The 12,500-nt window shown below is 57.8% G+C and overlaps 1 protein-coding gene across 14 annotated transcripts in view; it reads left to right on the top strand.

Moving 5' to 3' along the window:
* The window catches only part of EBF3 (EBF transcription factor 3), a 127,879-nt gene that overhangs the window by 95,758 nt on the left and 19,621 nt on the right, over window positions 1-12,500 (top strand). For all 14 annotated transcript variants that reach the window (XM_023241102.2, XM_023241113.2, XM_023241114.2 and 11 more), the window contains 2 exons: window positions 816-946; window positions 1,409-1,535. In XM_023241102.2, coding sequence (XP_023096870.1) covers window positions 816-946; window positions 1,409-1,535 — 258 coding nt within the window. The remainder of the gene's footprint in view (window positions 1-815; window positions 947-1,408; window positions 1,536-12,500) is intronic.

The raw sequence follows: 12,500 nt of genomic DNA, 5'->3' as shown, positions 1-12,500 counted from the left end.
GCTGCAGCCTTCAGCCCTGGTTCCGGCCTCCGCAAGGCTGCTGGGAGCCCGCGCCGGGCCTCCTGCCCTCCTCCTCTCCCCCTGCGCCCTCCCTCTGCCACTGTCTCCCCTCCCCCAGCAGGGCCGCCTGGCAGGCCAGGCCGCCCCAGCGCCATTGTAATAACTCATGCAAATGCGAGGGCTCCCGAGACAAAGAGAGGTCAGGCCAGCGGCTCGGGGATTCCTGTCGACAAACAATATTAGATGTAAAATGTGTACCTTTGACAAAAGTATTAATATAGTGCTTTTGATTTTTTTTTTTCCTGATGAAAAGTGAAAAGTAGTAATTGTGGAGTGACAGAGGAAAATGAAGTTTTGAACCAAAAGGCAAAGTTCGCGGATGAAACAACCCAACCCAATTAGCTGCTTATGAGGAATCGAAATGCAAGGCATTTACTCTCCTACCCCCCTCAACAACCTTTTGATTGACTCTGCTCAGATCTGTACAGCAAAGCAGATAAATCGACATGCTACATGTGCGCCATGCTTAATCATTTGTAATAGTCATATTTGCCCTGACACATAATTTGCTATATCAAGCCAGCTTTTTTTTCTTGCTCCCCAGTATTCTGTGGCTTGGCCTTTGCTTTATAAAACATTTAATAGTTTGCTTTAAACACATCAACATGCTGACGTACGATTGCCCTTTGCGTGCCGCCTGAAGGAACAGCCCTCCTCTCGTCCCGCTGCGCCGCACGCCCCACACACGGCGGGCAGAGTGGCCGGAGTCGGGGGCCGGGGCTCTAAGGTGTGCGTTCTCTGTCTTGTGCGAGCAGCCACTCCGTGCATCAAGGCCATCAGCCCCAGTGAAGGCTGGACCACGGGGGGAGCCACCGTGATCATAATCGGAGACAATTTCTTCGACGGCCTGCAAGTCGTGTTCGGAACCATGTTGGTGTGGAGCGAGGTAAGCCTGGGAGCCTCTCCCCCGAGCGGCCTGGCGAGCTGTCCGTGGGGCGCCGACCCCGGGCACCCTGTCCCAAACGGCTCGCCTGTGGCCGGGGCTCCTCCGGTGGGTGGGCGCGGAGCCCCCCAACCCTGGGGTTTCAAACCTGCCGTAGGAGGCCCCTCAGCGCCCTGCAACAATTAGTGCTAGAATTACTAGAAGCGGGGTTAAGGAGACATATGGTGGCAATTTTCATATGAATGATGCCCTGTGGCCTTTCCTGCAAAGTAAAACCCGGGATCGTTTGCAGATATTTTTCTTAAAGAACACGGCAGATCCCCAGTGTCTGGGTGACAGCGAGGAGAGAGCATGCCGGGACATTCCGGGACATTCCGGGACGATGGTCCAATTTGTGCTCGTTTTGGTAATTCCGCCCACCCGGCCAGCGCCTCTGAAAGCCTGTTCACTGTGTGGTTCTTGTAGCTCATCACCCCCCATGCCATCCGCGTGCAGACCCCACCGCGACACATTCCTGGAGTCGTTGAAGTGACCCTGTCCTACAAATCCAAGCAGTTCTGTAAAGGTGCTCCTGGGCGGTTTGTCTACACCGGTGAGTTCACGTTTCCGACTTCGGATGTCTCCTCCCCGTGACAGGCTGGGAGAGGGCCCCTTGGGCCTGCACAGGCGGGTCCCCCGTGAGCCCAGGCCAAGTCCCCCGGGCCCCAGGGCTGGTCCAGTCGGGCGCACGGTTTCCGCATCCTCGTCTGAGTTGGCGAAGCTGTGGACTGGTGCAGCCCCCTCGGGCCGTGTGGTCCGGGCCCCTCCCCACATCCGTGCACCTTGGCCTTCCGGCCCGTAAAGCAAGGCGGTGGCCTCGTCAGCGACAAGTCACTTCCAGCCCTCATCGGGCGGCTACCCGTGTGCCCGCGCTGTCACTCCGCGCGGCTGCTGGTGACGTTGCCGCTCACTTGCACAAGTTGGGACTCCGAGATTACACACGTGTCACGTGCCCGAGGCCGCACACGCCGTAAACGGGGGTAAGCCAGGTGTCTGCTCCAGGCCCTATGCTGTGATCCTCTTTCCGGGAGGGTCTCAAACTTGTGTCACCAGACAGGGTCGCCCCTGAGATTACGCGGAGTTGTTTTATACGACGCTCTGCACACACAGGTGCTCAGTTAACACCGTGTGTCCGAGGTTGCTCTTGACAAACGCCATAAATAAACTCAAGGTGTCTTTGCGTTTTGATGGCCTCCTAGCCAACTGCAAAAGTTGTAACGTTTGAGAAGGGTTTGTCCCGCTGGGCAGCACCTGCCGAAACCCCGTGAGGCGGCAGGGATGGGCGCTTGTTCTATTCCTACCGTGGCCTTGACGTGGTGGCGTGGTGAGGGGGCCGGGGGGTGTCCGTGCCGGGAGCCTGGGCTGGGCGCGGGCTTGACAACACGCCGTCACTGGCTGCAGGATGCCCCCGAGCGGGTGTGGCCTCCCTCCCTCTGGGATGTGGGCCTCTCTGTCCACCAGGCGGGGGGTGGGTGGAGGGACGCTGTCCGCGTAGGGGTGTGAAGGGGAAGGAGAGCTTACTCACGCACTCCCCCTTGTAGGAAGGGTTGAACGGGTATGGGATGAAAACTGAAGATTCTTCCAGCACCGCTTCCCATAGGCCCGACATCACCTCAGGGGTGGGCCTGACTTGGGTCCTCTCAGAGCCATGACTGTCGTCCCCAGAGGCGTCCAGACCCTTAACAGCTTGGCCGCCAGCGATACCTGGGGTCCTCGATCGGGGGGCGTTTCCTCCTCTGCTGTCTGTCCCAGCGCCCCGCCACACGGTCAAGGTGGGAGAGGAGGTGTCCACGCTAAGGGCTGTTCCTCCTATGGGACCAGCACACTCTCCCAGGAGCCCAGAACTGCCAAGGAACAAGGGGGAAGTGGACGTAGCGAAAAGCTATGGGTGCGCGTCCTGGGCCCTCTGCTGGGGTCTGGGCACTTTTGGCTCCCTGGGGAGATCCAGACACTGAGAGGGTCAGCTCCTCGAGTCTGTGAGGCCCCCCGTGTGTCTCATGCAAAATGGGGTTATGCAACATGGGGCATCTTGGGAGTGTCCACGCGTCTCCGACGAGTGCTGGGTGGTGGGTCCAGCCAGGTGCCAGGTCCCTGGGCGATGTGGCCAGGGTTCCGTCCAGTACCCAGTGGGGCCTCTGTGCCCCTCCGTGTTCACAGCTCACGGGCACCGCACGTCTCTGGCCTGTGAACTTGACGCTGTGCAAGCTCCCCTCTGCCTGGTGTTGGCCGAGGTCCTGGGCCCGGTGCCTCCTGACCCCTCTGAGTCCCGCTTTCTCGCCGGCCTGCCCCCGTGGGTTTTGTGTAGGTCAGGGAGAACTTAGGGGCCACGTCTGCCCCAGGTGGGCTCTCACAGGCGGCACCTTCTGTGGACGGTTAGGGTGACCGCCGTCGGGGGCCTCGGCTCGTCCAAGGAGGAGACATTTCCTGTCTCCTCACCAGCCGTGTTGTGCGTGGGCTCACGTATCTGCCACATGACATGGGCGTCCTGGCTGGTGGAAGGCCCTGCCGTGAGCGTGTCCGAACGCGGCCAGCCCGACCTGCCCATCTGCACAGACACGGAGGACGGGCTCTCCCACAGCAGTTAGTCTGCCCATCATCCTGGTTCGAGGCCTCAGCGGTGCCTTCAGGGGCTGCTGTCATAGATCAGACCTTCGCATCTGCAGGATTGGGGGGGGGTGGGGGTGGGGGGCGGGCGGGTCAGTGGCGTCATGAGAAGGACGTGATGGCAGAAAGGTCTGGTTCTGCTCTCCGGCTGCAGGAGGGGCCGGGCTGAGCTTTGGAGACCAGCACAGGAAAGATGGGAGACTGTGTGGGGGTGAGGCCGCCTGTCACTGGCCAGCAGGGGTCACGTGTGCAGGGCCCCTAGTGGCAGTATTGCCCGGGTGGGGGGCTGGCTGGGTGCCGAGGTGGCTCTCGGTACACAACACCTTCCTTGGCTTCCTCTCCCGGGTCTGGGCTGTTCCAGGGTTATCCCCCAAGAGTGTCAGCTGCCACCCGCTGTCCCTGGTGCCGTCTTCCATTTCTGCAGGGTGGACGTCGTGTCCCCCACCCCCACGCTGACTGGGCTTCTAGGGCCACGGGTTCAGGGTCCCCTCTGCCCATGCAGAGTTCTCCCACGAATGGGCGTTTCAATGAGGCCATTCAGTGAGCTCAGGCTTTCCGAGCGGGAGGCTAATCTATTGCCCCCCCCCACCCCCAGCCTCAATCATTAACGGGAATATACATTTCAAACGCTGTGTAAGGGATACGGGGCCCCGTACACTCTCAGGGAGCAGAGGAAAGGTGGGGTCATAACCTGTCTGACCTGGAAGCTTCTGTCTGATTTGCATTGCCCTGAAATTGATGGGGACAATGAAGTAATCACTGGGAATTGCACTCTCCCCCCTGAAAATCGAGCCAGCCCTTCTGGACGTCGGGACACGGGCGCGCAGCCCCTGCGGGGAGGGCGCCGTCCCCTGGGCATCTGGCTCCTATCAGTCCCGGAGGCTGCCGGGACACCCTCACGGTGAACCTTCCCGGCCGAGGCAGCCAGGCCCCGGGGATAATGAACCTGCCCGAGGAGGAGGGGCCCCGTCCGCCAGACGCAAAAGGCCTAAATGATCTGTTTACAGTGATCTGAGAAACACCAGATTTTTTCAGAACCAGACCCGATCAGTCAACCCAGAGTGGGTGTGGGTGCTCTCTGCTGCCCCTGCCCTGGGCCCGTCCGTCTGTCCGTCCTTCCGGGCCCTCTGGCCTGCTGCTTTGAACCACTATCAAGGCCGAATTACCTTGGGAGGTAGTGGCAGTTCAGTTGATTAGCATGGTGAATTAAAAGAAGGAGTCACAAGTGACCTGTCCGGCTCCTCCACACGGGTCCTTTGTATTCCCAGTGCGTCTCACCCCTGTTGTAAGAAGGTCAAAAATGAGAGAGAGAGAACAATTTTCAAGCGGCTAGCACTTAGGAGCAGAATTAACAATCACTCTGTATGTAATTGCCAGTTAATAGTAAATTGCCTTTTAGACTGTAAAATGCAATATAAACGGGTAGGCACCTAAAATTAAATTAATGAGATATTTGCTGCATTTAAAAGTGAATCGTGCAAATTAATAACTGAGCGCAATGCTTGTTTTAATATTTGTCTGATAGCGTGTCACTTGCTTGTTTAATAGTAATTAGACCAGTCCTAGGGTAGCCTACCTGAGAAACTCCTGGTGTGGGCAGACCAAACGGTTTCACATTCGTAACTTCACCGGGAGAAACACGTCAAGTTGTTAAGAGCAATAAGAAATTATTTTTCAATTAGGATGTAGGCATTGCCGCGTTACTTGATTGAGACAAATTGGGATTTGTACGCTTCTAATTGAAATTACGTTAGAACGAAAACTCGTTTCACAGACACGTTTCCGCGTGTGAGGCGTTCTTGCACGAGTGTGACTGTCGCTGTTGCCGCGAAGCGTCCACGTGGCGAAACGGTTTCCTGGGGCACAGACACCGAAGCTGGTCCGTCGTGGCTCCCCTTCCAGCATCGTCCCGCGGGTGTCCCGGGGTGGGGGTGGGGGGGGCTCTTAGGGTTGACGTCCTGCGCCTGGAATGTTTGGCTGACCCACCTTCATTTTAGAGATTTCTTTTGCTCGATTACAGAAATTATCACAAATTACCGGGAGACGACATATTGTGTGCCACAGGCCAAAGCCAGTTACGGATCAAGGTCCTGGCAGTTAACGGCATGTCCAGAGCGGCCGCGGCGGGAGCCGGAGCGCTGCACGCGTGGGCCAGGCTCAGGTCTGCAGTGCGTTTACTTGGCGGGGACATGAAAACGATTATTTTCTGCACAAAGATGTGCATTCAGTTTCCGGCTTGTGAAATCATTACTCAGCCAGTAATTGCTAACAGTTTGTGTTCTTTCCGATACAGTATTTATGTTGTCGTTTGTTTGAAGTCAGATTGTGCTTTAAACGGGGGACGTGTCAAGGCGGGGACCGCCCTGTCCTCAGGTGCGGTCCTGGCCCTATGGGGTGACTGTTTCTGCGCCCAGGGCCTTCTGTGGCTTCCGGCAGACTTCCACCGTTTACCCCCCACCTCCTGTCACCCCTTGAAAGGCACTCATGTTTCTGAAGTGGTTTAAAGATCTTTTGTGTGCATTCAGATGTGATTCTGTCAACAGCACAGTGACACGCTGTAGAGTCAATAGTGCCCTTCGACCACAGGCAGCCCCAACCAGCCGTCCCCCCGGCCGGCGCTCTTCAGACAGATTACTTGTACCCACAGCACAAATGATTCCTAGTTCCCCCCCTCCCCCATCATACTGTTTTCACTGTGCTAAACTGGATGCTGATGGCTTCTCGTCAATGGAAGCCACCTGATTATTTCAATGACAAATATTTAACCACATGTGTGGACCTGGTGGAGAAACAAATATTGTAATTACGGGCCCTGGAGTTTGGGGAAGCTTCCAGCCATGGAACCGTCTGCTGTGGCCAGCGAGGCCCCGTGGCTCTTGGCTGTTCCCTGTCTGCTCCTCTCTGTTGGCCACGGCGGGGTTCACGGCTCCTACCCGGCAGTCAGAGGGTCCCTGGCAGGTAGACGCCGTGGCTTTTCTGTGAGGTTTGTGATGTGGGGCCTGCGTTTTCGGCTCAGGCCGTGTCCAGGCCTGTCCGGAGTCGGAGGGCCGGGACAGCTGTCTGCCTCGCGCACAGCTCCTGCACCCACCGCCATTTCTTGTCCCAACGCAGCCCGCCTGGGCTCTTGTCATTTGTTTGCATACTGGCGGTAGAGGGTGGATTTCTTTTTAATGTTTATTTCTGAGAGAGAGAGAGAGACAGAGTGCGAGTGGGGGACGGGCAGAGAGGGAGACACAGAATCCGAAGCAGGCTCCAGGCTCCGAGCTGCCGGCACAGAGCCCGACAGGGGGGGCTTGAACTCACAAACTGCGAGATCATGACCTGAGCTGAAGTTGGACGCTGGGCCGACTGAGCCGCCCCCCCCCCCCCGGGCGCCCCTAGAAGGCAGAGTTTTGCCCTCTGACTGGGACGGTGTGTGCCTGGGGCTGGCTGGTCGTCTTTGGGGTCGTTGGCAGGACTCCTCGGGGCCCGGGGGAAGGGAGGGCACCTACCTGGTGCCCTCTGCACTGTGCGGCTCAGCATTAGGCCAGGTGGACATCAGTGAACCTGCCGGCATGCTGCCTGGGCCCTGGCGGTGTGGACATCCACAACATGCCCGTCTCAGGCCTGGCGCTGGGAGGGCTCCCGGGGTCACCGCTGTCCCCTTGCCTCCTGTCTCGAAGGAGGCCCAGAGAATGAGACACACCGCTTGTGCTATTGCACAAGTAGACTATTTGTCCTAATCAGTGACACCCATTTACTAGAATTGCTTAAAATGAACTATACCTCATACAGAAATCGCACATTTAGAGACTTCCATTCATCATCTGAAAATTGAGGGCCAGTAAACTTTTCTGCTCCTCCAGTGGGATCGTAGGCATGCATCAAAATGTTAAAAATGATTGGTGAGAGGGAGCTGTCACCCATTTATCAAGGAAAAGAACATTATTTGCTAATTTCCCAACCAGGCTGGTGACAGGGTGCTTCGTCTTTGGACCCACGGTGACCAGCATGGCCTTTTTGTTATTAGTACAAGTCAAGCGCTTTTGGGCAGTTGCTAACAAGACACATTTGTCTGTCATCAGAGGGGCTGTGGTTGTTTTCCAAGTGGCTGTGACCAAAGTCTGCTCCCTGCGCCCCGATTGGCCGCGCTTCCCGGGGCCGCGCTAACCCAGGAGGAGAAACCAACTGATAAATCACGAAGTTTCCATGTCAAGGTGAAGGTATTGACTCTCCGGCACCAAACCTGACAAAATGTAGCCGAGAGGACACAGCCATTTATCTTCCCCAAAGGACAAAAGGGTCATCCGGGTTTCACTCAGTGGTCGTCGAGACGTGGACGGGCGGAGGAGGGGGCCTGGCCCTCTGCCCGCTGAGTTCCCGGAACGGGCAGGCTCCCTGGCTTCCCTGCCCGCCCGGGGGGCCACGGGGAGAGTCACGGAACGGGATGGGCTCACGTGCGGGCGTCTGTTCCGAGCCTCTGGTTGGCACGGATGCCTCGCGCATTTCTGAGAACAGCTTGGAAAGGGCACGGGGGTGGGGAATGGGTGAACCCACCATTTGAAAGCACAGCGTGAAATACAGTCAGCTGAAGTGCACAGCAAAGCAGAGATAACAGACGTACAAATAAAATCACGCAACTCACCCTGGTGAAAATTTACGAGTCCGGCGATGGAGACCAAGGGAGGCGTCGGAACGACCTTTCGATGGGGAACCTTAGACGGAAGCGTGTGGTGCTTTCAGCGCTAAAGAAGGGGACAAGGTTAGGTGTCTCTGTGATCCTGGAAGAACAGAAGCCAGGACTACACATCGCCGCGCCCCGGCAGGGATGCCACGGCCTCCTCCCGCCGGGTCCGTTTGGCTGGACGCAGGGCACGGTGCAGGGCCCAGGCTCGACCTGGACAGCGAGTGCGGTCCGCTGTGGCATGCCGCACAGGCTGGGACGGGGACGCCCCTGCGAGCTCCGGGGCAGCCTGGGCTTTGTTCGGGGAAGGTCTGTGCACCTGTCCGTACACACTTGTTCCGTGTTGGCTTGGATCCCAAAAGCTCAGCCTGAGAAAAAGTACTTGTAAGAAATGATCATTCAGATCAGTTGGGCCTTTTTGATTCATTGTAGAAAATGCAAAATGAGTGATTCTTTTCTCAGAATGGTTTTTCAATAAAAGAAGAACAAAGTGGAAAGCTATTAGTGACGCGGACGATTTGCTGCTGCCCCCCCCCCACAAAAAAATAGAAGTTTCAAATACTCTTAACGAGCATACGGAGTAAGTTGGCCCCACAAGGGACCTGAGTGTATGTGGTGTTGCACGGATGCTCTGGAAGGCTCATTACAGACCGTGTTAAACTTTAAGTACAGAAACTCCCGTGGAGACAATTGGCCGCTGCAGATCGTGCTAAGCATTGGTGTAAATCATCTTTAGAGGGAGTTTCTTTAAGGTGCAGCCTGGCGGTGGGTCTGTCTGTCCCTCCTCCCGTGCAGACTCCCCCTTCCCTGCCCTCGTGCGGCGGGCCTGCCTCACCTCTCCCACTCGCGGAAACCCTGCTGCCGAGCGTGGGTCCCGGGGCCGGGGTCCTCTCCCGCTCTGAGCGTCGGATGACCCTTGAGGACCTAGGTCAGGACCCCGAGGTGGCCAGATGCGGGGGATTCTGCGAGATTCCTTCTCTGTCTTGTCACGCCTCGTTCTCCGAGGAGAAGGCCCTTGCCCGATGCCCCTCCGCCCTCCTCATCGCAGCCCCAGGGACGCTGGACGGAGGGTGGGGGGCTGGGGGCCTGCAGGGTCGGACCCCTCTCCAGTCTTGTGGATCTGGGCGCCCGGCACTGGCAGGCAGACACAGGCTTTCCCAGAAAAAGTCCATCCCTGGTGTCGGAGACCAACCGGTGCTTTTCCTGACGAACCCTCCCCGGTACAGAAACGTCCCATGTAAAGTTTGAGGCCCCTCGGTGCTGGGCTGGTGGACAAGCCCCAGGCCAAGGGATTGCAGCCACTACAGCGGTTTTGTGGGTGCAGGAGCTACGTGACGTGGCTTTGCCACGTACCTGGCATTGGACGACAGCACGTTCCCGGGCTAAAGCCTGTAAATTCAGAGGTCGTGTCAGAGTTGACTTGTTTAAATACCACGAAAATGAGGTGTGGCGGTGCAGCGTCCCACGGCTCCCTGCCTGGGGTGGGGGGGGGGGGCTCATGCTGACGTTCTGTCACAGTCCCCACGACAGCGCCCCAGGTCGCTGGAGCTTCGTCAGGGTGCCGTGGAGAACAGCTGGGGTGCTTGGGGCCCTGCACCCCCGTCACCCATGCGCCCCCGCCCCTCACGGCCCAGAGTTCTGCAGAGGCTCGCGTCACCTGTCCTCTGCCCTTGGAACACGTGACTACCAGGAACGATGTTAAAGACGAGCATGGTGTGGAAGGAAGGACGCGATAGTGAAGCTCCCTGTCCACGCGATTTGGAATTTAGCCTGGTGTCGGAAAACACTCAGGGTTTGCCCGATGCCCGCCCGCACCAGGTACTCAGCGGGGCCCTGCAGGCGATTCGGGGAAGGAGGGGTCTGGGTCTCACCGGTGCTCGGGGTGAGGCAGCCCTCGACGGTGGGTTCCTCAGCGGAGGAAGGAGCCGTGATGCCGGGTTCTGGGCTGCACTCGGCCGACGTCTGATGCATGTTTATAGTCTTGCTGACTCACAGTCTTATGGGAACGGAACAGGATATGGAAAAGAAGTGAATAAAACAGTGCTAAAAGTTGCTAAGTTCTGTGAGGAAGGGACAGCCGAGGCACCGGGGGTCTCCTAGGAGGGAGGTGGTGCGGGGTGGCTGGGGAGGCCGCCCCTGGACGTGGGCAGCAGGGGTGGGGAGTTTCCAGGCAGGGAGAAGAGTGTGGACCGAGCGTGAACTCCGAGCCAGTCTGGGTGAGAGGCAGGGCTGCGGGGTGGCGGGGAGGTCCCGTGAGGCCACAGGGGCCTTCTGATCCCAGTACACTGTGGGATTTCGGGACATCTTGTGTGGAAGCAAAACCATGTTATGTGAGCACGGAACTCAGAGTCCTGTGTGCAAGGACCGTGGTTGGGGGATCCTAGCATTTACGTTAATCTTGGTGATGTCCTTAAGGGCTCTGCCTTAGAACATTCCTGTTCCTCACCCAGCCTGAAAACCAGGAGTGGGGGCCGCCCGAGTGGAGACCGCAAAGGGCAGTAATGTTGGGAAGCCGTTATGCTCCGTAAATGGGAGGCCTTCCCTGTGGACCCCCCTTCCCCAAAGCTGGGGTCGGCCTCGTTCACCCCCGGGTAGACCTCTCTTCTTTACAGAAGTGCCAGCAGCGTCCTTATCACGAGACGGCGTTCCGACCAGGAAGAGCGTTTTCCTCAGTGGGGGAGAGCTGGTGTGTAGAGTCGAATCCAGATTAGAGATGCTACCTTCACTTGAAATCTGGTTTTTTATGCAGATGGAATTCATGCAGCATAAAATTCACCCAAAGCATATACTTCGTAGGTTTTAGTCTGTGGACAGAGTTGTGCAAGCGTTGTTCATTCAAGAACATTTTCACTGCACGGGAAGGAACGCTGTACCCATGAGCGGTCCCTGGGCGTTCCCCGTTCCTGTCCCTTGACTCCCCCTGCGCCCCCAGCTCCCAGGACCCAGATCCCCTCCGGTGCACTTGCTCACTCCTGACGTTTCACGTAAATGGAATCACGCAGCACGTGGTCCTTTGTGACTGGCGTCTTTCACTCGGTGGCACGTCGGCCGCACGGTACCCACGTCAGATCTTCGTTCCTTTTCACGGCTGAAGACCGTGCAGTTCACCAGCTCACAGACACGTGGGTAGTCACAGGTGCTGAAACCTCGGGGTGGACACGGGACAGTGTCACATTCACCTAAACGTTTGTGTGGACAGAGGATGGTGTCACATTCACCTTGGCCTCCCCCCCCCCCATCAAAAATGTGGCGACCCCTCCTGCTGCTGTGCACCTCGCGTGGGGGCAGGGTAGGTGCCGTGACACAGGGTGGCGGCCCCACCCTCGGGGAGGAGGATGGGCCCTGAGCGAGTGAGTGGACGGCTGGGAGTGTGGGCCCGCGGTGGGGGTGGGGCGGGGGCTGGCTGGCTTCGGCGGCACGGGGGCGGGGGTCTTTCCGCAGCAGGAACACCCCCAGCCTTGGGAGTTGGGGGGGCGGGTATTACTTTCAGAGCTCAGTCCTCAGCTTCTGTCTGAACAGAGATTTCACGCTGGTTTAGAGTGTGCAAATCCATTGCCGGGATGGTTCTCCACAGAGCGTTATGTTGCCTGTTTGGGTTTTAAGACCTTTCCTTGAAAGACCATCTCTAAGAGGTTTAGCAACACCAGGACACTTGACTTTTCTTTCTCGGGGAAAGGATGACGGCTAGCGCGAGACCTCTCGTGCACAGAGCGCAGTCTCAGTGGCCGGCCTCTCCTCTTGTTTGGAGGCTCCTTATACGTAGAGGGAGCTCACGTCTGTCGGGACAGCCTTGGCGGGGGGCGCGGGGGGCGCGGGACGGCCAGGGCCCCTCGCCCACCCCGGAGCCGCCACCGTGGGGAGTCTGTCTCCGGGCTCCCCGTCCCTGGAGACGGAGCCGTCCAAGAAGCGAGGGCGGCCGATACGCAGGTGCCTTGGTTTTCCTTAGCTGCCGGGCTGGGCTCGGCAGGTGTAGTTTCGCCATGCTGTGAAAGCTGTAATCCGGCGTATTCTTTGAGGTATGTAAACAGAATTGTTTGAACGCAATCCAGTAGTTGTCAGCAAGGGTATTATTTTGGTAACAAGGAAGATGAGCTGTCCCCTTTTCTGCATTTGGTGTCACATCACAATGCTGTCATCCGCTGCCAGGCGGTGGTGAATGGAAGCGGGTCCCTGTGCACAGGCCGGGCTGGGCTGCGTGTGTGAATACCAGAACAATATTCCCCATACGAATGGGGAGGCACCTGACTTCCA

Source organism: Felis catus, chromosome D2 (assembly GCF_018350175.1).
Source record: "Felis catus isolate Fca126 chromosome D2, F.catus_Fca126_mat1.0, whole genome shotgun sequence".
Taxonomy (NCBI): Eukaryota; Metazoa; Chordata; class Mammalia; order Carnivora; family Felidae; genus Felis; species Felis catus.
Note: the sequence above shows the minus strand (reverse complement) of the source record. Positions and strands in the feature narration are given on the sequence as shown.